The sequence below is a fragment of the Miscanthus floridulus genome, chromosome 14 (genome assembly GCF_019320115.1).
Source record: "Miscanthus floridulus cultivar M001 chromosome 14, ASM1932011v1, whole genome shotgun sequence".
NCBI lineage: Eukaryota > Viridiplantae > Streptophyta > Magnoliopsida > Poales > Poaceae > Miscanthus > Miscanthus floridulus.
In genome coordinates, this window is record NC_089593.1 from 3,496,864 (window position 1) to 3,523,809 (window position 26,946).

At 49.8% G+C, this 26,946-nt stretch overlaps 2 protein-coding genes and 1 pseudogene across 2 annotated transcripts; 1 reads left to right on the forward strand and 2 right to left on the reverse strand.

Moving 5' to 3' along the window:
* Positions 1 to 1,562: 1,562 nt before the first annotated feature.
* Positions 1,563 to 3,222, reverse strand: LOC136502905 (uncharacterized mitochondrial protein AtMg00810-like). The gene is made up of 2 exons (XM_066498156.1): positions 2,882 to 3,222; positions 1,563 to 1,617 (listed from the first exon to the last, which is right to left on the reverse strand). The coding sequence occupies exons 1-2, from the start codon at positions 3,220 to 3,222 to the stop codon at positions 1,563 to 1,565; spliced, it is 396 nt and encodes a 131-aa protein (XP_066354253.1).
* Positions 3,223 to 9,621: 6,399 nt separating this feature from the next.
* LOC136504474 (splicing factor U2AF-associated protein 2-like) lies at positions 9,622 to 20,104 on the reverse strand. Its single transcript, XM_066499411.1, has 13 exons — positions 19,781 to 20,104; positions 19,336 to 19,467; positions 19,045 to 19,256; positions 18,005 to 18,214; positions 17,816 to 17,908; positions 17,605 to 17,643; positions 11,436 to 11,525; positions 11,247 to 11,349; positions 11,084 to 11,164; positions 10,908 to 10,984; positions 10,646 to 10,726; positions 10,316 to 10,407; positions 9,622 to 10,004 (listed from the first exon to the last, which is right to left on the reverse strand). Exons 1-13 carry the CDS (start codon positions 19,878 to 19,880, stop codon positions 9,878 to 9,880), a joined length of 1,437 nt encoding a protein of 478 aa, XP_066355508.1. The 5' UTR covers positions 19,881 to 20,104; the 3' UTR covers positions 9,622 to 9,877.
* A 1,974-nt stretch (positions 20,105 to 22,078) lies between these two features.
* On the forward strand, positions 22,079 to 25,166 carry LOC136504475 (amino-acid permease BAT1 homolog; annotated as a pseudogene).
* Positions 25,167 to 26,946: the final 1,780 nt, after the last annotated feature.

Consider the following 26,946-nt stretch of genomic DNA (forward strand, 5'->3'; position numbering starts at 1 on the left):
TCATCACCAACGCCCAGTGATTCACCCCAAAGGGCAAAAGTAAGTAACTTTATATGTTATCACCACCACTTCATATGATATGATGAAAAAAACTAATAATTTTTCTTAATCACTTGTGCAGGAACTGGGTGGTTGTGTTAGGTGGTAACGCATGGCTAGTCAACGGCATCCTGGGTCTTCTGTGCAGGCAACACTTCCCCGGCATTGTCACGTACGCATCGAAGACAGAGCCAGTCTACTCGTTTGACCACTACACCATCGCCACCAATGTGGAGTACCCCAACAAGGCGGCGCGGGTGAAGGCAGAGCTTTGGGTAAGTCTCCCTCGCACAACATTGCTCAATACGTCGCATTCATTGGACTTTTCTTGAAATAATGAATGGATACATCGCTTTTGTATGTAGACTTATTACAGATGCGAGGAGGGATTTGAGGCCAGGGCGGAGCAGGTGACTACCAAAGCCTGTAAAAAACTCGTCACCGACATGCATCATGAGGCACACATCTAGGCCATCGTAACCTACTACGGATCGAAGCTTGGAGAGAGGAAAACCAAGAAAGACGCAAGAGAGATGCAGCTCACCCAGGAGCAGTACCTTGAGGTAAATGAAGAACATCAATATTGATTTGTTTTGAGATTAAGTTAGTTTAATTTGATCTTCTTATATGTCCAATACTTGATGACGTGTAGATGATTCCCTGGTGGTGCCAAGCGTATCCCGAGTGCTGGGCGATGATGGTGGAGAGGTGGTTCACGGAGGAGTACCTCAAGATGCACAGGGATGCCCGGGACCGTCGTTTGCAGATGCAAGGTCTAGCACACCATCAAGGCAGTCGTAGCCTCGTCGGATACAAACAAGCATGGGTACGCGAATTCATTTATCTATTGTGACACTCAGTTCTGCCTGATTTGTAATCATCGTGCTGTCTTTCTCGCAGTCCGCGTCACATAGTGGTCAGGCTTGCTCGAACTTCCAGGCATGGTGTATGGCCCACAAGGGCAAGGCGATGTCCGACGTCTCCTTCAACCTGGAGGACCCGCCCGAGGCATACACGAACCCGAGCGTCCACTCCAGCATCAATGAGTACACTGAGGTGGCGAGGTCACTCCATGGGTCAGACCACGATCCGAGCACCCAGGACTTCGATGGAGAGGCCGTCATGAGGGCGGGCAAGGCAAGAAGCATGGGTGGTTCTGGCTTGGCGACAGCGTCATCGACACAGCCTCTACTCCCTCTCTCTCCCAGATCCGAGCACGGAGCACGAGCGAGAGCCCGGCCATTCGCACATGGCCGATCGCTGCACAGCACCGAGTCGACGCACTCGAGGTTATTCATGTTTTATTCATCATACATTAATCTTTACACACCTTAATTAGCTTTACATTACTGAAACATTGGAGTGAAATATTGCAGGCTCGGCTGGAACAAGAAATGAGGCAACGTCGGGAGCTGGCGGCCCAGCTGGACGCCAAGCGGACCGAGCGGCAGGCCCAGGCGCAGAGGCTGACGAACATTACGGAGTTCCTATAAGGGCTTGGGCAACGTGTGGGCTTATCTCTGTCACTTGGGCTGTTGGTTCCACCTCCGCCTCCACGCCCTGCAGCTCCAGCTACTCCTGTGAGTATGAAAGTTTTTTACTTTCGCTTGTGCTTTGCTTGTATGGCCTCTACCCTCCTAGATTAGCTATCCAAATAATCTTGTCTCACATGCAATATTTTCTCCTTTTTGCAGTCTCCATCTGATGGTGGATCGAATAATCCACCTCATGCACCTCCGAATGATGCAGCTGGGCCTTCACCACAGTCACAGAGGCCGAGATGAGTGCACGTTGTATTTTTTTCATTTGTTGTTCACTTGGTGATGGACTTGTGATATACTTATGATGCACATGTGAACTTTGATGGACTTGTTGATTTATTTGGATGGACTTGAGCACTTATTATTATATATGTGATATATATTGTGATGGATGTGATATGTGGATGGATGAGATATATATGTGATGGATGAGATATATATGTGATGAATGAGATATATATGTGATGGATGAGATATATGATTGTATGAATTTATTTGTCATGATGGAATGTAAAAATAATAAAAAATGGCCGTTTTGGGTCACTTTGCCGAGTGTTGCACTCGGCAAAGGACCCCTTTGCCGAGTGCCAAGGTCACAGCACTCGCCAAAGCTGAAAAAATGAGCTGACGGAAAACCATTTTTCCAGCTTTGCCGAGTGTCATGACCATGGCACTCGGCAAAGAATTTAAAAAAAAAAATCCAACTTTGCCTAGTGCCGGCCAGAGAACACTCGGCAAAGAATTTTGTTTAAAAAAATTCAAACTTTGCCGAGTGCCGGCAAGAGGGCACTCGGCAAAGAATATTTTTAAAAAAATTCAAACTTTGCCGAGTGCCGCCCCAGAGGGCACTCGGCAAAGATTTTTTTTAAAAAAAATCAAACTTTGCCGAGTGCCGGCCAGAGGGCACTCGGCAAAGAATTAAAAAAATTTAAACTTTGCCGAGTGCCGGCCAGTGGGCACTCGGCAAAGAATTTTTTTAAAAAAAATAAAAAAATCTTTGCCGAGTGCCTGTAGGGTTGACACTCGGCAAAGAAATTTTTTTTTTTGAAAAATAAAAAAAAATCTTTGCCGAGTGCCTACAGGGTTGGCACTCGGCAAAGCCACCGTCAACGGGGCCGGTGCCGTGACGATCGCTTTTCTTTGCCGAGTGTCCCCAGGGCACTCGACAAAGAGGGCTTTGCCGATCAATTTTTTGCCGTGTGTTCTTTGCCGAGTGCAATTTGGCCTTTGCCAAGTGCCTCAGGCACTCGACAAAGAACCTGAATCCAGTAGTGACGTTCGGCCAAGTATGCACCCAGTACCGAAGGCAGCCGACAAGGCTTCGGTACTCAGTGGCGTCCACCGGCGCAGCTGTACTTGCCTTCAACAGCTTTAGGCGGGGCTCCATAGGAGTATGGCATGGATTGCAGCTCGCCATGCCCGCGCGCTCTAGAATCTTGCGGCCATATGCCGCCTGAGACAGCTTGATGCCGTCGCCACCCTGACACACCTCAATGCCAAGATAAAAGCAGAGTAAGCCCAGATCACTCATCTTGAACCTGGCGCTCATCTCCCGCTTGAACTTCGCGATCTCGCTGGCGTCATTCCCGGTGATGATGAGGTCGTCGACATAGACCCCCACCAGCAAATGAGAAGCGCCCATGCTGCGAGCGTAGACAGCGTGTTCCGACGCACTATGGCTGGAGCCGAGTGCCTCCAATGTCTCGTCGAGCTTGATATTCCACGCATGCGGTGCCTAACGAACAGTGCCGGCCCTAAGGGGGGGGGGCAGGAGGTGCGATGGCTGGGGGCCCAGCCAGGATGGGGGCCCAAGCCCAAGTATGAAGTATATAAGACCCCAAATATATAGTGTAAAAAAATGAAGCCCAGACTTGCAACGTTGCAGGCATGTCTGCAGGCCCGTCGGCCTCTTTTCAGCACCACACAGTCATGCAGCCTAGACTTGCAACGTGCCGAGTCAGCCTCTGTCTTTCTGCCCTTTTTTATCACCACGCAGTCACGCACTCACGCAGACTTCCGCCGACGGCTGATTGACTCGAGCCGCTCAGACTTCCAGGGCAGTCCGCAAACGGCGAGACGTAGGCACACAGCGCCGATCCAGACGCAGGCACGCATAGACTTCCGCAAACGGTGAGACGCAGCGCCGATCGAGCGATCACCACGCGAGGCAGCCGAGGGCCCGAGGCAGGCTCGACGAGGACGACGAGTCGACGACATCTGAAGATTTATCTTGGTTATTGCCTTCTGCCCTTTCTGTGATTTATGAATCTTGGTTCTCAATCAGTTCATGTGTAAATTGTATAGGCCCTAGGGTTTTTTCCTTGTTCAAATTTTATCTAGTACTTTATACTCATATAGTCATGTTTTTCTTGTAATTTAGGTCATGTGTAAGAATTTTAGAATGTTACCTAAGAAACATTTGTCAGGGGTTGCGAAAAGAAAACGGAAAAGACAAGAAGAACAGTTTGTTCAGTCACAACAAGGTGCTTTAGATAAGTTTTTTTCAGCTTCAAGTAGTGTTGTGCGTGATGACAACCCTATAGATGCACCTAATAATCAAGAAGAAGAGCAACAACAAGTTAATGCCAATTTAAGTGAACAAGTTGATGCTATAGAGAATGAAAATTTACAGCCTTCCTCTCAACCTAAAAATTCAATTGATGATGTGCAACCTTCTATTCATGATGTCTTTGATCCCAGAACTTGGGAGAATCTTGATAATAAGGGTAGAGATATTTTGATTGAAAAAGGACCAGTGAGAGAATTGAATCTTGAGTTCCCTGTAGATGCTCACAATAGACATTTTTCATATGCTTACTATTCCAGAAAGTTAAGCAATGGTGAGGTGGTTGATAGAAAATGGTTGGTTTACTCTAAACATATGGACAAAGTTTTTTGTTTTTGTTGCAAATTGTTCAAATCAGATCAGAACAAAAGTTTGGTAGCACACGATGGAGTGAGGGACTGGAAACATCTTAGTTTAAGACTCAAGGAACATGAAAATAGTGTTGAGCATATAAGAAACATGAATACTTGGAATGAACTTAGGCGGAGGTTGAGCAAAAATAAAACAATTGATGATGATTTGCAACGAGAAATTGCAAAGGAGAGAGCGTTGGAGACAAGTTTTAGTAAGAATCGTTTCTGCTGTCAAGTTTCTTGCTAAACATAATTTGGCTTTCCGAGGGCAAAATGAGAAACTATATCAAGCTAACAATAGTAACTTTCTGGGCACAGTTGAAATGATGGGTGAATTTGATCCTGTGATGCAAGACCATATTAGGCGGATTCAAAATAGTGAGATTCATCATCATTACCTTGGGCATAAAATTCAGAATGAGATGATTTCTCTTCTTGCAGATTGTGTAAAACAAACTATATTAAAGATCATTAAGGATGCCAAGTATTTTTCTGTGATTTTAGATTGTACTCCAGATGTGAGCCATGAAGAACAAATGACTCTAATTATTAGGTGTGTGAATATATCGGGGAATGTTCCAAGGGTAGAGGAGTTCTTCCTAGAGTTTTTGAAGGTTGATGACACATCAGGATTGGGTCTTTTTAATAAATTAAAGAGTGCATTGGTCTCTCTTGGTTTGAATATTGATGATGTGAGAGGTCAAGGGTATGATAATGGTTCAAATATGAAGGGGAAACACCAAGGTGTTCAGACGCGCTTGCTTGAAATTAATCCAAGAGCACTATATATGCCATGTGCATGTCATAGTCTGAATCTTACTCTTTGTGATATGGGAAAATCTTGCAGGTAAACTATTATTTCTTTTATATGTTATATATTGTTTTCATATAATATACCATTATTTGGGATCTTACTATTTGTGATATTTGAAATCTTGTAGGCAAGCTATTTCTTTTTTTGGCATTATCCAACGTATATACACCCTGTTTGCAAAATCTACCAAAAGGTGGAAGATTTTGGTTGACAATGTCCCAGGATTGACAGTTAAGTCATGGTCTAATACTCGCTGGGAAAGCCGAATAAAAAGTGTTCAAGCTATCAGATTCCAAACTCCTCAAATAAGATCAGCTTTAATAGCGCTAGAGAAGGCTTCAACTGATGACCCAATGGCAGTTAGTGAATGTCAATCTTTGGTGAGTGCACTTGAGAATTTTAAATTTATAGTTGGTTTGGTTATCTGGCACGATATTTTATTCTCTATAAATAAGGTTAGCAAGAAGTTGCAATCTAAAATTGTGAGTATAGATGCTACTCTCAAACACATTGAAGGTGTCATATCATATTTTAAGAAGTATAGAGATGAAGGTTTCACTTCTAGTATGGACACACCAAAAAACATTGCATCTGAATTGGATATAGAGCAAATATTTCCTACAAAACGTCAACGAAAGAGAAAGAAACATTTTGATGAACAAGATGACCAAGACGAGGAAATACAACAGTCTGCTGTGGACTCTTTTAGAAGAGAGTACTTCCTAGTTATGATTGATTCTGCAATTGCTTCATTGACTAGTAGATTTGAGCAGATGACAACATTTGATAATGTTTTTGGGTTCTTGTTCAACTCAGAAAATTTGAAATCCTTGGATGAAGCTGATCTTTGGTTGCGCTGCAAGATTTTTGTGAAATTTTTTTCTCATGATAACTCATCCGATGTTGAGATTAATGATTTTTTTCAGAATTAAAGGTGTTGCAAGTGACTTTGCCAGATTCTTTGATGTCGGCGCCAGAGATTCTGAAGTTTGTTATGGATGCAGATTGCTATCCAAATATTTCAGTTGCCTATCGAATTCTTTTAACTGTACCTGTGACTGTAGCTTCGGCCGAAGGAAGTTTCTCAAAATTGAAGTTGTTGAAGAACTATTTGAGATCAACTATGTCAAAAGAAAGGTTAAATGGCTTGGCTATGTGCACCATCGAGAAGGATATCTTAGACACTATTGATCTCGATACCGTCATTGATGATTTTGCATCAAGAAATGCCCGAAGAAGTATCTTTTTATAAGAAGCAGTGGATACGATGGAGTTCTATTCTTCTTTAAGGTAATCGTATTAGTTCTAGAAGTACAAATATATTGCTCTTTTAGTCTACGTTGTTCCTCGCTCTCGATAATTATCAGACATATTAAATTAAAAATATATTATTGGATTTGCTTTCCCTATACAAATAAAATTAGTCTATATATTCTAAAATTTTATGGTCTAGAGGGGCCGTCGCGACGAGTTCGCCAGAGGGCCCTCGAAATCATAGGACCGGCGCTGCTAACGAAGTCCGTAGAGCGCCTTGTCCAGGCGCAGCACCTTGTCCTCATGGCCGTCGATGACGAAGCCGGGAGGCTGCCTGACGTAGACCTCCTCGACTAGCTCGCTGTTGAGGAACGTGGACTTGACGTCCATGTGGTGCACCGGCCACCCCTCCTGGGCGGCGAGTGCCAGCAGCCGCCGCACTGACTCGCTGTGAGCTACACGCGCGAAGACCTCGTCGAAGTCCACGCCCGGCTGCTGGATGTACCCCTTCGCGACGAGCCGCACCTTGTGCTTGATCACCTCACCAGCGGCGTTCTTCTTCACCTTGTACACCCACTTCAACCCGATCACCCGGTGACCGGGTGGAAGGGGCACCAGACGCCATGTCCGGTTGCTCTCGATGGAGTCCATCTCCTCGATCATGGCGCGACGCCAGGACTCGTGCTTCTTGGCCTCGGCGAAGGTGGCTGGCTCCTCCTCAGGAGGAGGAGTCGGTGCAGCGAGCGACACCACCGGTGTGCCCGCCATGGGTGTGCCGGGGCTCGCTGCAGGGGCTCGCTGCGGGAACTCTCTCCGGTGGCCAGAATTCTTCCGGTGAACTCACTCACAGACTCAAAAGATGCAAACGAGACTCGAGATTTTTGGTGCTGTGCAAACCGCTACAGCTTTTCTCAATGTATAGGCAACTATATATATACATTATTGACGCTAAAACAAGAAAGGAAATCCAAAGATGCATACGTGAGGACCAAGCAAGCTAATTTTGCCGTCCACCATACCATACGTGCATGTACACGTACGTATACCATACAAGGACGCGCTCGGGAGGAAAATTTCCATGCAAGCTCAACGCTATCTGTAAAAAGGAAATAAGCAGGAACTCAGGATTACATGCTCGGCTTACAGGCGGCTGAGGTGGCGCTCGCGTCGTTCGGGCGCGCTTTGGATGCGCCGCGATGGCGTCGACAAGTCGTGGCGGTGTTGATGCTGTCTGTGGGGGCGGCGCGGCACGTTGGCTGGGGAAGCGAGGAGGCGGATCCTCGTGCACCGGTGGTAGTTGAGATGCGACTGTGTTGGTCGCAGCGGCGCGGAACGGGAATTTGGTCTCGTCGAAGACGACATGGCGCGACGTGATCACCCGACGCGTCGCGACGTCGTAGCAGCGGTAGCCACGATGGTCCGCCGGGTAGCCGTTGAAGACGCACGGTCTGTATCGGTGATCGAGCTTGTGCCGCGACGTGGCCATGAGGTTGGGGAAGCAGTGGCAGCCAAACACGCGCAGCTCGTCATAGGTCGGCGCGACGCCGAAGAGCAGCTGGTACGGCGTCAGCGTGCCTGTGGCACGACAGGGGCGGCGGTTGATGAGGTAGGTCGCCGTGGCTAGCGCTTCGGCCCAGAACTCCGTCGGCGCTGCACTGTGAAGAAGCATAGTTCGAAGACAATCGTTAAGAGTACGGAGCACGCGCTCGGCCTTCCCATTTTGCTGCGACGTGTAGGGGCAAGACAGTCGCAGCTGAATGCTGTGCGCTGAGAATAGCAGGCGTAAGGCATTGGAATCAAATTCCTTGCCATTGTCAGTTTGTAACGCCAAGATAGGCAGCCTGAACTGATTCTGAACATAGGCGATAAAAGCGCTAATGGTGGGCAATACCTCAGATTTCTGCCGGAGGGGAAAGGTCCACAGATAGTGTGTATAATCATCAAGAAAAACAACGTAGTATTTATAGCCAGAGTAACTGAAGACAGGAGATGTCCAAACATCTGAATGTAAAAGTTGAAAAGGAAAATAGGAATGTGTGGTGGAAGTGCTGAACGGCAGACCCACATGTTTGCCCATTTGGCAAGAGGAGCAGACATGAGCATAGGATTTATTACATTGAAACTGAAAATTATGTAAAATGTGAGAAAGGACAGGATGCCCTGGATGTCCCAACCGCTGGTGCCATAAGGAGACCTCTGAAGAAGCAGCGAGGGCCTGATGATGTGGGAGCCGAAGAGGGTAGATGCAGGGCGCCATCTCGTACTGGGCACCCGCCGGGTCTGTGTCCTTGAACTTGCGCAGCTCGGCGGAGGCCGCGTCCAGGTCCTTGACCATGCGGCTGATGGCCGCGCCGACGACCTTGACGTGGCTGCCCTTGAAGCTCTCCCGCCCCTCGACTAGCGCGTCGTAGCAGTAGGCCACGTGCACGCGGTCCACGACGGTGGTGTTGCAGATGGACTGCACGAACTGCATCGATCAAGGAGAAGCAGTAGCCAATCCGGGCCGGTTCTTGTGAACAAATTCTCGTTCGGGAGAGGCCAAATGGCCAATGGAACAACGCTAGCCCAGCCACTAGTGTTTTTATTTTTTTTTAGCCCAGCCACCAGTTGGTTGGCACTGATTAATTAATACGGTGCTGATAGACTGTGCAGTACATGCATGTTCCGATATGCAGATCCCATGTATTTTCAAGAGGGTTGTATTATCTCAATTGTATTGACTGTCTTGATAATTTTATTAAAACTAACCTTTCCATTGAGTTGTACTAAACGAAAAGAAAAGACAGCATGATGTGCGTCATGAAGCAAAACATACGCTGATTGAATCCTACAGTACATCTTGACAATGACAGCCGTATTCAGGTCAGGCTCCCTTCGGCGGAAGCTGATGTGGATGTTGGGAGCGGGCTCAATTGTTATACAAGTCAAACAATTCTGTCAGATTGGAATTTGGAAGGGCGCTATATATTCACTACCACTGGTGTAAATTCCCCTGCATCACTGGTAAAAATATTATCCAGATTTCAAGAAAATGATTATACTTCACACCAGGTGTTACATGTTAACATATGCAAAATCGTGCATACATATCCTGTCGCAGTAACAAATAACATACGAGTATATATATACCAGCTCATGCCTGATACCCAACTATGAAACTATCATTCTCAACATATATAGGAGTATATACCAGCTCATGCCTGATACCGAACTATCATTCTATTCTGAGGTTAATCAAGCAAATGAAAGGCCGAGCATATGAGAGGCCAGATGCAAAAACTTCCTGCTCTCATGCTATGTTGGTTATCCTCTACGTGGACTCTTCTAACTCCTCTCCAAATCGATCAAGTCTTGACACCTCCGCATCATAATCACGGATAAGAGAGTGGTTAATGGAACCATCATCTTCGCTTGCATGGATTTGCCGCCCACCAAACCTGCGAGGCCAAGAAAAGGACAACAAATGCTATCAGAACAGATCAATCTGGGAGCACAAATGTCAGTTGCTCGGCATTCGTTTATATAATAATAATCTTCTGCGCTTTGACAGGCAAACATGCACAATTCCAAGAGTTACCATCGGATTTTTAGTTAGATACTTAGATGACAAAATTTTCTCCAATATTTCTGGCTAAAATCAATGAGGAAATGATAAATTAAAGGTTTCTGAGGGAAACAAACAGGAGGTGAAAGCCAGAAAACCCATTTCAGCATTTGTTAACATCACATCAGACATGTGTTGACCTACCATCTTCCATTCATCTTCTCTATGCATTTGGCGCCATCTTTCCGGTCTTTGAATTTCACCAGTATGACACCCTGTGGGTGATTTTCACAGACCTGCAAGCACAATCACATGAATTTAGCAAAAGCAGTTTGGTGAAGGATAAAATAAGAACAATTTGGTGAGTTATGCCTGATCCATGCCAGTTTGGCTTTAGAGAATTTCTTTTTACAAAATGTACGTATCCAGCTCACAGTATATTGAAAGATGAAAAGTTTGTTTTGCAACAGAGCAATTGGTAGAATTTGTTTCTAGACAAGTTCAGAAAAGCAACATATCTGTGGCTAGGTGTACCTTGACATTATCCACTGGACCAAACTTGGCACATTCCTCTCTAACATCTACCTCAAGCTCAGAAAGAAGGTCTTCATCAGCCTACAAGGTCAGAATATTCTTGGTTAATCTAATAAAAATGAAAAGAAAGTTGCTATGAAGCATGAGCCTCATGAGAGCAATCTGAAATAATCTAATGTGTAAACAAGTACAAGTATGCCCTGTCTCTAGGATCAAAAGAGTGCAGATTGAAGGCGGCATCAAGCATAGTTCAGCTACTTACTCTCAACTCAGCAGGAGTGAACATGTGCCGTAAAATTACTGTAGTAGGAATCATCACCTTCTTATCATCATGTCCACCTAGTTTGAAAAATTATCAAGAAAGCAAATGAAGTTAGATCCCAAGTTAGAGTTACCTAATGATTAAAATAACTACCAAATAACAGCAATCAAAATTACCCCATCCAAGCATTTTGTCTTCAACCTTTCTGATCTTCCTTTTCTTTTGCTTGTCAGTTTTCTTTACAATGAAAACATCACCTGAAACACATATGCAGCATCAGTAATAAACTTTGTAGCTGATGGAAGAGTATTTGGTTTTAGAACAATTATGAGATTATACCTTTCTGCTGAAATCTGGCTGGACTTATAGACATCAGAGTCTTACCACCAGGACGGAATGATGTCCCATCCAACAATTGAACTGCTAAAGCTACAGAAGGCTCCTGGATCATCCGGGGAAAAAAAGACGTGTGAAGAAAAGAAACGCATAATAAGTCCAAATAGTCTGAGCAGTTTAACAAGGAGATACCTTGAAATATGTCACCAAGGCATCACCCTTTTTCCTCCCAGTTTCCTTGTCAATATAGATCTTCACCCGAGGCTTTTTAGTCTCCGGGTCCTGTGGTATCAGTTTATCAACATTTAAAGGTGCATGCTTTTAAAACATATTATTGATAAGAGAAACAAGTCAACAACGATAGCTATTCAAAATAAGATATCGAGTAAATATTGTAATATCTTTTCAGTTTACTTAAGCAACCAATAGTATTTGATTAATTAATATTAGCCATCTAAGATAACCAATGGACGTCTGTGACAATATGATAGGCAGTAGCTCTCTGTGCCTTGTCGATCGGAGGTTGTAGCTATGGGAGATCGGTAGTCGGGGCTTGAACGTCGTACGGCGGCGAGGCGCCGTGATCGCACGACGAGAGAGAGAGAGATGACGGCTAGGGTTAGGGTTTTAGAACTCCCGGCTCCCTGAGGGAAGCCGAGTAATGTGATTACTCTTTGCTTAATTGTCCAAGTGTCTTACAATTGATATTTATAGCTAATGGAAATAACTGAAATAATACTATGGGCCTTTAGGCCCCCTAACCCCCCTGCGGCTGCTATCAGCCACTAATGGGCCTCCTCCGGCTGTAGGCTAAGCCGGTCATAACATCTCTCCCCGCCTGCACAAACAGCTCGTCCTCGAGCTGGAAGTCGGGAAACTGCTCGCGAAACTCCGGAAGGGACTCCCAAGTGGCATCGTCGTCGGAGAGGCCTTGCCACTTGACCAGCAGGCGCCACTCACCGCGACGCTGCTGCGCCTGCAGGACACGCTCTGGAGCAGGAAGATGCCGGCCGTCGAGGACCGGGGGCAGCTCGCCGGCTGCTGCAGGAGGGTCGCCGCGGTGGGGCTTGAGCAGCCCCACATGGAAGACGTCGTGAAGCCGTGCACCCTCCGGAAGCTGCTGACGGTAGGCGACGGAACCGATGCGTTCCAGAACACGGAACGGACCGGCAAACTTCGGACCGAGCTTGCGCTTCGCCCGAGGGTCAAGGGACTGAGCCGTCCGGTGGAGCAGGCGCAGATAAACCCAATCCCCGACCGCAAACTCCACGTCGCGGTGCCCGGCGTTGTAGTACTTCTTGGACAGCTCCTGCGCCTGGAGAAGGCGCTGACGCACCTCGGCCAAGATCATGTCCCGGTCTCGGAGAAGCGTCGCGGCGGCCTCGGAACGGGCCGACCCCGGCTGATACGGCAAGATGGGCGGCGGAGGGCGACCGTAGACCACCTCGAATGGCGTGGCGCGCAGGGCCGTGTGGAACGAAGTGTTGTAGCAGTACTCGGCCCAAGACAGCCAATCCACCTAGGCGCGCGGACGATCACCTGTGATACATCGAAGATACATGGCGATCACCTTGTTAACCACCTCAGACTGACCGTCAGTCTGGGGGTGGAAAGCCGTGCTCATGCGCAGCTTGACGCCGGCGCATCGGAAGAGGTCGCGCCAAACATTCCCGGTGAACACGGGGTCCCTGTCGCTGACGATGGAGGAGGGGAACCCGTGCAACCGGACGATGCCGTCGAAGAAGGCGCGGGCGACGGCTGCGGCGGTGTAGGGGTGGCCGAGCGCGATGAAGTGCGCGTACTTGGAGAAGCGGTCGACCACCGTGAGAATGACGGATTTGCTGCCCACCTTGGGCAGCCCCTCGATGAAGTCCATGGAAATGTCCGCCCACAAGTGGGAGGGCACCTCGAGCGGTTGCAGCAGGCCGGCTGGCTGCAACGTCTCCGTCTTGTTGCGCTGACAGGTACTGCAACGGCGCACCCAGTCCTGTACCAGCGCACGATCGCCCGGAATGTAGAAGTCAGTGCGCAGGCGGTGGAGCATCTTTTGGACACCCTCATGGCCGGCCGAGTGAGCCAGCAGCAGCGCCTGGGGGCGCAGGTCGCCGTGGTCGGGGACGAAGATCCGGCTGCCATGGAGCAGCAACCCACCATCCAGGCGCCAGGGGGCAGCCAGCGCCCCGGCGGCCAGCTGCTGGAGCAGGTGCTGGGCATCCGCGGCCTCCCTGGTGGCGCGGCGCACGTCGTCGAGGAAAGCGAAAGAGGGGCCCGAGAGAGCACACGCTGCACCCTCCGTGCTCTCAGCCACCCGCTCTGTGTCGCGGCGAGACAAGGCGTCCGCCACGGTGTTGAGGCGGCCGGGACGGTACTCCATCGTGAAGTCGAAGCCGAATAGTTTACTGATCCACTAATGCTGAGGCACGGTGGACAAGCGTTGATCCAAGAGAAACTTTAAACTGTAATGGTCAGTGCGAATAAGAAAGTGTCGTCCCCATAGATATGGCCGCCAGTGGCGCACGGCCTGCACCAAACCGATGAGCTCGCGCTCGTAAGCTGCAAGCTTGAGATGTCGAGCCGCGAATGGGCGGCTAAAGAAGGCGAGAGGTCCGGCGCCCTGGTGAAGGACAGCGCCGAACCCCACACCCGAAGCGTCGCAGTCCACCATGAACAGCCTGTCGAAGTCGGGCATCTGGAGCACGGGCCCGGTGGTGAGGGCGCGCTTCAGCGCCTGGAAAGCCTCCGCAGCCTCCGTGTCCCAGTCGAACGCGTCTCGCCGCAAGAGACGCGTCAGGGGAGCCGCGATGAGCCCGAACTCCCGGATGAACTTCCGGTAGTAGCCCGCCAAGCCCAAGAAGCCACGAAGTCCCCGGGCCGAGCGTGGCGGTGGCCATGCGGCGACTGCGGCCACCTTGTCGGCGTCCATCGCGACGCCGTCAGCGGAGATAACGTGACCCAGGTAGGCCACTGACGTGGCCCCGAACGAGCACTTCGAGCGCTTGAGGTGGAGGTGGTGCGCCCGAAGCTCGTTGAGGACGATGGCGATGTGCTGCAGATGCTCCGCCCACGACGAACTGTAGATGAGAATGTCGTCGAAGAAAACCAGCACAAACCTCCGCAGGTAGGGGCGAAGCACGTCGTTCATCAGCGCCTGGAACGTTGCCGGCGCGTTGGAGAGCCCGAACGGCATGACCAAGAACTCGTAGTGGCCATGGTGCGTGCGGAAGGCAGTCTTGGCGATGTCGTCGGGGTGCATCCGCACCTGGTTGTAGCCCGACCGCAAGTCGAGCTTAGTGAAGAAGCGAGCCCCATGGAGCTCGTCGAGGAGCTCGTCCACCACCGGGATCGGGAACTTGTCCTTGGACGTCTTGGCGTTGAGGACGCGGTAGTCGATGCAGAAACGCCAAGACGCGTCCGCCTTGCGGACCAACAACACCGGTACGGAGAACGGCGAGGTGCTCGGTCGGATGATGCCCTGGGTGAGCATGGCCTCGCACTGGCGTTCCAGCTCGTCCTTCTGCAGCTGGGGGTAGCGGTACAGGCGGACGGCAACCGGGGCCGTGTCGGGCAGCAGGTGGATGCGGTGGTCGTACGGCCTCGCCGGAGGGAGACCGCGTGGCTCGTCGAAGGTGGCCCCGTGCTGCTCGAGGAGGCAATCCAGCAGGGGCTGCTGGATGGCGGTAGTAGCCGACGCAGCCTGCTGGGAAGGCTCGGGTGGGTCAGGGCCGCCCACGCCCTGCCACTGGATCCGTCGTCCGTCGCGCCAGAACGCCATGGTCTTGGCCTCCAAATCCCAAGTGATGGGGCCGAGCGTGCGCAGGTAATTGTAGCCGAGGATGAAGTCGAAACAGCCCAAGTCGATGCCAGCGCACGTGATGGTGAAGGTCTCCCCTGCGATGGTGATGGGGACGTTCTGGGCGAGCCCAGCGCAGCGAAGTTTGTCCCCATTGGCTACCGTGACGCGGAGGTGTTCCCCGCCATCCGGAGCAAACCCAAGGTGCCGCATCGTCGCCCCACTTAGAAAATTGTGGGTGGAGCCGGTGTCAAGCAACGCCAGCAGGCGCTCCCCCTTGATCATCACCGGCAGCAGCATGGTGTTGGACGTCCGAATGCCTGCAAAAGCATGGAGGGAGACCGCAAAGACATTAGCAACATCGGCCTCGGGAGCGGCCTCTGCCTCCTGCAGAGCCGACGCCTCTTGTGGTGGCGTGGCTTCCTCGATGATGTCGTCGGCGGCCAGGTATAGGAGGCGCGGGCACACGTGGCCCGGGGCGTAGAGCTCATCGCAATTGTAGCAGAGCCCCTGGCGGCGCCGTTCTTGCTGCTCGGCTGGCGTGAGTCGCCGGAATGCGCGGCCGCCCGGGGCGCCCGCTCCCGCGGCTGGAGGAAGCGCAGCCGGCCCGGCCCCTGGTGCGCGCGCCGCTGGGAAGCCCGCCCGTTGGACCGGTCGGGCGGCGCGTGCAGGAAGCGCCGGAGGAGTCGCAGCCGCCCGCCGCTCAAATGCGCGGGCGTAGTACATCGCCGTCTGCAGGTCCTGCGGGCGGTGGATCTCGACATCCACCCTAAGGTGCTCCGGTAATCCGCCGACAAAAAGCTCAGCACGCTGGCGCGTAGAGACGTCCGGTGCGTGACAGGCGAGCGCTTGGAAGCGATCGGCGAACTCCTGGACGGTCGTGGCGAAAGGCAGCCACCCGAGCTCCGCCAGCCGACTGCCCTGTAGCGGCGGCCCAAAGCGAAGGCGACATAAGTCGCGGAAACGCTCCCACGTCGGCATGCCTTCGTCCTGCTCCAAGGCGTAGTACCAGGTCTGTGCGGCCCCGCGGAGATGGTAGGACGCAAGCCAGGTACGGTTGGTCGCCGGCGTGCGCTGGCCGCGAAAGAACTGGTCGCACTGGTTCAACCAATTAAGCGGATCAACGGTGTCGTCGTATGTTGGGAACTCGAGCTTGTAGAACTTGGCCTGCGGATCATAGCCGAACGGCGGCTGGCTACCATGGCTGCCATAGTTGGATGCGCCGAATGGCGGCTGGCCACCATCGTTTGGGACGCCCCCGTAGACAGGCCCCCCTCCGTACACGTCCAGAACTGGCGCCGCTGAAGGGTGGGACGATGGCATGCTGCTGCCGTGGAACAGCAGCCCGTCGGTGTCACCATAGAGGACCCCCGTGGCCGGAGCGCCCCCATAGGAGGACCCGACGCCGGCGGAGGACGGCGGTGGTGGAAGCCATGGCTGCGTCGTGGAGGATGAATAGGCCGGCGGTGCCGCGAACAGCCAGGGCGGCAGCGGGGACGGGGAGTGCGGGAACTGAATGTGTTGGATCGGCACCCCACCCCTCTCGTTCCGATGGTCTCCATGGGATCCAGGTGGCTACACACGTGCTGGTCCAGCAAGCGAAGGGTGCCCGCCGTATCTTCAGGAGTCAAAAATAAAGAGTGGTAGTCTTCTTCAGGTCAATAAAATAAGCCGAGATGTAAAAGGCTTATTTTTAGGTGTTTGGTTTGTGTCTAGTGGAGGCATCGTTAGTGTCATCGTTAGATTGCAGCTCGAGGACGAGTTGCTTGTCCAGGTGGGGTGTAGTGTTAGAGAAGTCAAGGGCCTATTGGGCCTTAGCCCATTAGGGTTAATTAGTCGCTTGCTTAGGGGCCAAGTCAGACCTCTCTATATAATGAGAGGAGATGTATCAATCTAGAATCAAGCAAGAGATTAGAAGGAAATCTCTTCTCTCTTGCCGGCCGTGGGCGAAGCCCCGCGGCCGGCCTCCCCCAGCGCCCTTGCAGCCCTAGCCGCCGCCGCCATGAACAGTACCCTCGGTACTGTAGCACCACGGGTACTGTTCACGTCACCCGCCGTCGCTCCCCTCGCCTCTCTCCTCTCAATCCTAGCAACCACATAACACAATATCTAGTATCATAATGCATGCTGTAAGTTTGGACAGCTGAAATTTGCTAAATGATCTATTCAACAGTGAAATACACAAACGGCATGTTCGCTTGCCCAAACCAGCCAGCCAACAGTGTTTTCCTCTCACAATAAACCAACACCAGCCAGCCTAAACCAGCCCAAAAACCAACCAGCGAACAGGCCGAAATTCTGGGTTATAGTTTGCAACAATTAACAGCCTTGACATGAATAATTGAAGGCCCCAATATCCCATGACTCTGATAAGTCAAATTACAAAGTTCCTTTAACAGTATGCCGATTAGTTACTTTCACAGATGGTGGCTATATATTAGTCCAAGCACCAATAAAACTAAGTCATTTCACAGGTGTGACGTGTGAAAAATGAAAATAACACCAAGAATAAATAACAGACAGTCAGACACAACAAGTTTGTCTCAGCAACACAACAGACTAAAAGCATACCTCCTTTATTATTCCACACTTGGAAAATACCTCCACAATCTGCAAAAGGAATCCAGTATTAGAAGTTCAGAGCAAGCAATTTTTTTTAAAAAAATAACCAACTAATTAAGATTTAAGAATGTGTTAAATGATGATTCAAAAGAATGATTTCCATAGGTGATAGGAGAGAAATAAAATGAGGCTACCAAATTAGTTGATACAAGCAATTTACCTCCTCTACTGTGACATCATCAGGCAAACCAGTTACATAGACATGTGTGTTGACTTTGAGATCAAACCAACTGTCTGGAGGTTTGTTAGCTTCCTATCAAAGAAGTTCAACAGGTTACTAGAAGATTCAAACTAAACAGTGCAAACTTAAGAAGAAATCCTAGAATGACATGGAAAATGGAAACAATACTTTTTTTTCAGCTGGCTTCTCAGAAGATTTCCGTTTCTTTTCTCCTTTCTTTTCTGCTTTATCAGATTCTTTGTTTTTGCTTTCCACTGGAATGTTGATTTCTTTTAATGCAGATGGGTCAGGGATATCTGGTGCCTGAAATACTTCTTCCTCAAGTGCAAATGTCATCTCTTCAACAGCATAACCGTCCTTTTTACCTGATACATCATTCTATAAAAGCATAGAAGAATTAGATAATTGCAAAAAAAAATGATGGGGGAATACTAAACAATATGAAGGTGGCACAGTTTCTCCTCAAAAGAACAACACCAGAACATGAAACATAATGAAAAACTCTGTGTATATAGCATTATTATTCCCGACATAACCAATACAAAAATTAAGGAATTCTAAATCCATTAGCAAGTAAACTGCGATTTATACTGGTATTTGCTGGAACAGAGCATAGTTGACAAGCATTGATGTTTTCAATCATCAGCAAACCACAAGGACTATGGTGAAGAGCAAGAAACTAAAGAGAAGAGGTCAACCTTTATGAATTAATGGCTTAGTATCATATAGGCTGTTTCAGAAACAGAGCTTAAAATCTTCCACCAACATAGGTAGTTTTGGCAGCAAGTATGAACAAGATCAATTGAACAGTAAAGATCAATACAGGGCTCAGATCAATTAAACTCCTTCCAAATCTTACGTGAGTGAGAAGACTATAGGTGCCCCAGGAATGTATTCCCAAACTAGTAAAATCCTTGAAATGATAAATAGTTCCACAAGAGCTTCTGGGTCTAGTAGGTGATGGGTGATAATTTCCACTGCTCCATTGTACTAAGAAATGACAGATAAGTTGTACAATTGATATATGCCACATCCAATACAAGTTTCTATCAGATGGTCTATGCTGATTATTCATAAAGAAAGTACAGAACACCTAAGGCTCTAAATTCAGGAGACTATTTCAATGGTGGAAAGTCAAGAAATTCACTGGTGGAACTAGGCAGTGTATGTAAACCTAGAGATGGCAAGGACAGACGAGCAGAACTTACTTGAGGAACCCATGCCCTCAGAGTACGGTCCCACTTGTAAATGGTGCCATCATCGTCAGTAAATTCCTCCTCTCCATCCGGCGGGGTTGCCGGCCGCTCATCATCCTGCGGGCCCACATCACCATCTTCAGCGCTGCCTTTCACTTCCTTCTCGGCCTCGGTAACCTCCTTTTGGAATTTCGCGAAATCATCATGGACATCCGGAGCAGCAGCTGGACAGAAACCCAATGGATGAGAAGGGAGCCTTACAGAAATTCCGTTGCAGGCACAGCGCAGGGCAATGGCACTAACCTTGTCCAGATTGATCCTTTGCTGCTGTGACTATAGAATGTAGCTCAGGGATCGACGAGAGCGGCATCCATTCCTTCCTCCCTTGTGCCCACAGCATTGTGCCCTCGTTGAGGTAAGCGTTTGAAAAATGCTCTGCGAAGGGAGCAAAATTATGCTTCGTGTTCAGAGTTATTTGGGGCAAACATATAAACCATAGAATCAAAATTCTACAAGTGGAAAGGCGTGAAACCGAAACCTTCTGGGCAAGATTATCTACCCAACGATTCAACTTAAGAGATCCTGAATGAATAAAATAAGCAAGAGGCTTGCTTCACCATCAGGGAAGGCAAGCAATTCCGCCTAGCTCACGGACTCAACCCTAAGCGGCAAGGCCCGACCCCAGCAAGAACGCAAGCTCTAGCCGTGAAACGCACTGGACTCCTAGGAGAAGGCGGGAGAGGGTCACCTCGCAGCTCCACAAGAGCGTAGGGGCCAACGCCCTGCTGGTCCGGACCGAGCACGTACCAGCCCACATCGCCGGCGGCGGCCGCGCCGCTAGTCTCCATCTCCACGGGCACCTCTCCAAAGCCGGGACAGAAGGGGAAGCGGGTGGGTACTGGGGGGGGGGGGGGGGGGGGGGGGGGGGTGGACGAGGACGCTATTTCGTGGGAAACGGGTGGCCTGCGGCGGGGAGGGATGGCGGAGGCGAGGCGGCGGCTGGCCGGAGAGGCGGCAGCGGAACGACCGGTGGACGGGGAAGACTCGAGAATAGAAGAGAGCCACGTGTCGTATCTGGACGGCTGAGATCGGCCCCAACACCCGCGATCCAACGGTGCTGGGATTTCTGGGCTTCATTATCTGTCTTGACAAATTAGCAGCCCACAGGCACGCTGCTAGTGTTCGGGTTCGTCTGTGGTTCCGAATTCCGAATTCCGATTTTGCTGTGAGCGTATTAAGCCCCGTTTGGACTTTGGAGTACAAGAAACCCGCGTCTTATATTGGGTCTGCTTATAGCTCAAAAAAAAAAGACGGTACTCAGTGCAGAGAGCTCCTACTCTATGCGGAGTCTAGAGAAGGGTGTCAGTGGCAAGCCTTACCTTCTTCTGTGCAATACGAGAAGACCACGACTTAAACCTAAGATCTTCCGGTCACATACGGTAAGACTTTACCGCTTGCACCAGCCCCGCCCTTCATAAGCTTTTTCTGGCCATCTATTTGTACTAAATGCAAAAAAATTATTTGTGCAGATTCTCATGAAGCGCTTCTCTCCATAGTTGTACCAAACAAGACCACTATCTGTGTTTTGTTTGATTATCAGATCTTGACAATTATTAGCATCCAGCTTGTTTGGAATCGATCAATTTGGCATTCTACGACATTTTTATCATATTCTTGAGTCCATTGAGATCCTAACGCGGGCAGCATTTGCATGAATTCTTCTCGGATCCATTGACACTTTTCTAGTGTTTTTTTCCACTTCTCCTGTATTTTAGTTGCTTGATTTTGTTGTTGTTGTTGTTCAGTTAACATGTAATTTTATCATTGTTCGACTATAGAAAAAAAAATGAAAGACTTTTCATTTATGAATTGTCCTTTTAATTTAGGACCAGACAAAAAGCTTGTTGAGCTGGCTCGGAGGCTCCTTCTAAAAGTGCTCTGAATGACTTGTTTTCCTTTTAAAATAAGAAAGACTTGATTTTGAATAACTTTTGACTTCGGCTCGTTAAGTTTGGTTTGAAGTTAGGTCTTAACGATTCAGAAAAAAATATATGACAAATAAGATTATGTCAATTGCAAAGAGAGCTAAAAAAAAGAGATGAAGTTGGCTCATTTTCCACCCCTATTTTAATTGCGCAAGTGGGATGTTTTACACTGTTGCATGAAAAATAAGATGCCTAAAATATAGCATTTTTTTGTTATTTTTTATATGCATGCATGGCCAGAGATTCCTAAACACAAGACGAAAAATGGAGACCGATAAACAAGGCTGGACATCTTGGCAAGGCATAGATTTTCATACTGAAAAAATGAGGTATGTGATCGAAGAGATGGCATATTGCTAGCTGCGCTCAGTACGTACTACGTGAGGAACTCAGGATGGAGAAGATTCTACTCCTTGGCAAACACATACAAAGCGGCACTGTTCCTTGAGGTACGGTACAAGACATAGAGTAGAGTAGAGCAGAAAGCAAACTGGAAACATCGTAGGTCTTTTAGTTTATCCTTCTAAAATTTACTTTTTATCCCATCGAATGATTGCACACATACATAGAGTATTAAATATAAACTAAAAAATAATTAATTGTACAGTTTGTGACTAATTTACGAGACGAATCTTTTAAGCCTAATTAGTCTATGATTTGACAATGTAGTGCTACAGCAACACGTGTGCTAATGACGGATTAATTAGACTTAATAAATTCATCTCGTTGATTACTGACGGATTCTGTAATTTAGTTTTTTATTAGTATCGGAACACTCCAAACGACATCTTCATATAACACTTGATATGACGCTCCAAAATTTTACGCCCTAAATTTAAATAAGGCGTGAAACAAGGTTTGCGGAGAATCGGGATCGACCACACGATGTACTATTGTCTGGATCATCCAAACTGTCCGTCAGTGTCTCCTGTTGACTGGTAGATAAGATCCCTTGTGCCCACCGGATCCGGCACGTTGACTTGTCCTCTCTCCAGGACCAGCGTAACATCCCCGCCGGTCGCCAGTTCGCCACCACCAGCCAACCACAGTCCACACTCCACAGACCTCCCTCCCACCAACCAACCCCACGGCGTAAGCGGCGGCGGCGGCGGCGCCATGACCTGGAACAACCCCCCTCCTGCTCCCTCCGACGACGCCGACGACGGCCGCCTCCACGAGCTCGGGTACAAGCAGGAGCTCAAGCGCCACCTCTCGTACGTACGCCACCGCCCATCCATCTCTGCTACATCGTCAGCTCGAGCCTTGGTCGTCTTCCACTCCATCTTTACTTACTCTGGACCATCGCAGGGTGCTGTCCAACTTCTCCATCTCCTTCACCGTCATCTCCGTGCTGACGGGGGTCACCACGCTCTACAACACCGGCCTCGCCTTCGGCGGGCCCGCCACCATGACGCTCGGCTGGTTCTTTGCGGGCGCCTTCACCATGGCCGTCGGCCTCTCCATGGCCGAGATCTGCTCCGCCTTCCCCACCTCAGGCGGCCTCTACTACTGGAGCGCCCGCCTCTCCGGCCACCGCTGGGCGCCCTTCGCCTCCTGGATCACCGGATGGTAGGTAGCTACTCTTCCACTGTAGACTTGTTCCTTTTACATTAAAAAAAATGGAATCTTTATCTGTGATCATGAAAAATGGTAACTTTATTTGCAATCATGAACGCTGCTTTGATCTTGGCTTGGAGCACTCTTGTTCAGTATGTATGCGTTGACTTGAGAACGTACCATTGTCCTGTTTCCAACTGTTCACTCTGAAACCGCGACCTCAGTTCTTTCTAGCCTCTAACACGTATCGTTTCTTTGCCTCTGTTACTACTTTCAGGTTCAACATTGTGGCACAAGTAAGCAAGCAGAGTATCCCTTTTCTGAATCTCCATTCCTCCCATCAATCAATCTTCAGTCTCAGCTCTCAGCCACTGCTAGCTTATTCGATCCAATCCACCTCTCTTCTCAATTTCTGCAGTGGGCAGGCACTGCCAACATCGACTTCTCTCTGGCACAGCTAATCCAGGTGATCACCCTTCTCAGCACTGGGGGCAACAATGGCGGGGGTTACTTGGCGTCAAAGTACGTCGTTTTTGCTTTCCACGCAGGGATTCTGCTGAGCCACGCCGCCATCAACAGCCTCTCCATCACTTGGCTATCTTTGCTCGGCCAGTTCGCTGCGCTTTGGAATATGCTAGGTAATGTCTGACTGATGTCTCCATAGACTCTGCATCACTTCAAATGCAAAGGCAAAAAAACACATACTTCTGATAAAAGGCTCATTAAGTTTGCTTTTTTTTTCCTTTCCTATCGTCTAATAAAACTTGCGGCAAAGCTTTTGCCATCCTTTCTTAAAAAAAAGTTTGCTTGAGATGTGCATGATATCTGTCTGTCCTTTTCAGGTGTCTTTGTGCTGATGATTGTGATATATTTCTTGGATCATCTAGGCGTAGATCAGTGGGTAAACTCAACTTAGACAAATGAACTTGCTGATGTACCTCACCAAGCAGCGTCGCGGCCATGGCGCCGTAGCGACGTGGCCTCAAGTGTCGGAGTAGAGGTAGCTTAACGCGCCCGCTAGGGTGTCGAAGGTGGCAGCAGTGCAGGCGCGATCCAGTGGCGGCGATGAAGGCGGTGGAGATTCCCTTCGCTCACAGCGCGCCCTCTAGACCGGACTAGGGTTAGGAACTTCGGTGGGGCGTTGGCGGCTGCGATGAACCTCGTGTCTTGGGCCCCGGCCCCCACTTTCCTCTTTATAGCGCTGCGCGACGGGGGCCCATCAGCCAAGAGAACAACTAGGCGCTCCCGATCAGGGCGCGGATCAAGGACTCAATTGGCCGTTGGGCCAACTGGTGTAGATCAATCTAACAGATTGTTGTACCAGTTGTTGCTACTGAGAGGGCCAGTGCAAAGTACGTTTTCACCCATTTCAACACGGACAACAGTGCCGGAATCCACAGCAACCTCTACATCTTCGTTCTGGGGCTCCTTATGAGCCAATACACGCTGTCAGGATACGACGCGTCTGCACACATGGTAACAGAAAGAAAATCCTTTTAGCTAGTGTCATGGTAATTAAGTAGCACTGTCCTAACAATGAATGTGCTTTGGCTCTATGATGCAGACCGAAGAGACGAAAAACGCAGGCAGGAACGGCCCGATCGGAATAATCAGTGCGATCGGTATATCGTTGGTAGTAGGCTGAAGGACATCCCCTTCCTCCTGAGCCCCGACAACGATGCGGGAGGCTACGCGATCGCTCAGGTGTTCTACCTTGCCTTCAAAAGCCGGTACGGGAACGGTGCTGGAGGAATCGTCTGCTTGTGGATCGTCGCCGTCGCCATATACTTCTGTGGCATGAGCTCAATGACTAGCAACTCAAGGTGACCCATACTCTGCTTAACTTGTCATTGAGATTTCTGAACTCTGAAGTCTGAAGAACTCCCTCCAGAGTGGAGCAACTACGATTACCACTAATTTATGGCCGCGTTCTTTTGATTAGGATGACTTATGCGTTCTCGAGAGATGGGGCAATGCCGTTTTCATCCATCTGGCACAGAGTTAACAAGCAAGAAGTGCCGATAAACGCCGTCTGGCTCTCAGCTTTCATTTCCCTTTGCATGGCATTGCCGGTAACTGAACTGAATCATTCATTCTACTGCTATCCTTCATATTCTGAAATGGGCTTTCAGTTTACACCATTTGCAGTGCATGAGGATTCACCCTGTTTGTTTTCCAACTATCCAAATGCAGTCTCTGGGCAGCCTGGTCGCGTTCCAGGCGATGGCATCTGTCGCGACGACCGCGGTCTACATTGCCTACGCGCTGCCGATCCTCTTCCGCGTGACGCTGGCGCACAACCGTTTCGTGCCTGGACCCTTCAGCCTCGGGCGGTACGGCGTGCTGGTGGGCTGGATCGCGGTGCTCTGGGTTGCAACCATCACCGTGCTCTTCTCGCTGCCGGTCTCGTACCCGGTGACCAAGAACACCCTCAACTACACTCCGGTCGCCGTCGGTGGGCTGTTCACCCTGATGTTGTCGTCGTGGATCGTCAGCGCAAGGCGCTGGTTCACGGGTCCCGTCACAAATTTGGCAGGATAGGATAGTGACTGCTGCTAATTGTTAGGAGTGCTACTAAATACTAATGTTTTTTTTTTGCCATTCACCCGTTTTTCATTAAGAGAAAATAGCTAACAGTACACCCGTGCGCGAACACGCAGGCACCTTACCACCTAACTACTGGATTCACTTAGAAAAAATTACATAGAATAGGTGTTTTGCGACTAAATCAGCAAGACAAAAGCGAGCATCTAGACCCGCTGGTTCCTGCCCGGAAAGAGGACCTGCATGGCTTCCCGCGTCGACGTCGACGGGGGAGGGTGAAGGCGGCCTGGAATTCCTCAAAGGAGGCTTCGTCAAGTAGCTCAGTCTCCACCTCGAGCCCCAGATGTTTCATCATCACCTTCTGCGCATGAGCCTCCGCCTTTTGTTCCCTGTGCCTAGCGCTCCTCTTGGGGACGAGCTTCGAGTCGTCCAGCTCTCCTGCCCGCCCGGATTAGCCGCAGTCGTGGAGGCAAAGACAAGACAGACATCGTGAGCGGCTTCTTGAATGTAGCAATGAAGTCCTCGGTCGACATTGCGGCCGTCGCATAAGGCGCTCTGCCATCAACGGCCGGTGTGGCTAGGCTGTCTCCGCCTACACCTTCCTGGATGGTGGGGAAGTCGACCTGGATCGGAGATGGGGATCCCCCAGCCTACTTCGGCTCCAAGACTGAGGGCCTTGGTGAGGTTTGGCCCGAGCCGCACTCGTCTAGGCCTGAAAGGCACAGGTCCACCGCCTGGGCCACCTCTGACACAGCCTGGCTCATGAGACCTGCCTGCACCTCAACCAGCATGGGATCGAAGTCCCAACGCTGAACCTCCAAGCAACGGTCCACTACGAGCTCAGGCTCAGGGTGCACCGCTTGTAGCTGCATTACGCCTCCCTGGATAGCGACGTGTGCAAAGGGGCCTCCGAGCCAGGCACGGACCCCGGCCGCGCCCACAGACACGAAACCTCGAGGAAAGGTGTGCCTGGAACTCCTCTGGCGTGACGGCTGGCTGGTCTCCACCAACGAGTGCGGCGAGAAAAAGGGAGAGGTCCACTCCAGACGCGGTGAGCTCCACGTTCCTCTGGACGACAAAGACCTCAACCTTAGGACGGTTATCAATGTCACCCAGAGGTGGAGATACCGGCAGGCTGCTGTTGTGGTGCTGCTGCGACAACGATGACGATGCGGTCGACCGCTGCACACAACAAGACGACAACAACATTGTCGGCGTCTGACCTGGCACAGCGCAACATTCCGACGACAAGCTGGGTCGCCTCGAACTAGCAGGGCGATGTTCCTTAAAGGCACTCTGGCTGGGGCGACGCGCCACCGAGGATGAAGGCTTGCACGCCGGCAAATGACCATGCTTGCACGCCCTAGCCCGATGGTCGATATCCCGGCAACATAGATAGCGGTGAAAGCATCTAGGCCCCTAGTTGGGTTTCAGTGATTAATGACGATACAAGATTACTATGACTAACGTGTGTTTTGCAGACGCAATTAAGTTAAGTTATGGTAATGGGGATTGATTGGGCAATCGAGGTGGTCATGCCCCTACGATGAAAATCGTTTCGGTTTTCAAAGGATGAACGACAAGGTTAAGGATGATTAGTTCTAAGTGTCGATTGGAGTTGGAGTGACACTTAGAGTAGTTTAGGACTTTGTTTTTCCTTTGGCCGTACTATTAAGGAGGGTATAGACGGGTAGCTTGACCTAGATCAGTCTAGTGAGTTAGGTGTGGTGCACACTTGTTAAAACTAACACTAGGTAGCTCCTACATATGCATAAGATCCAACGGAGCAAACTTCATTCGCATATGATCGAGAGTTGGAAGTGAATGA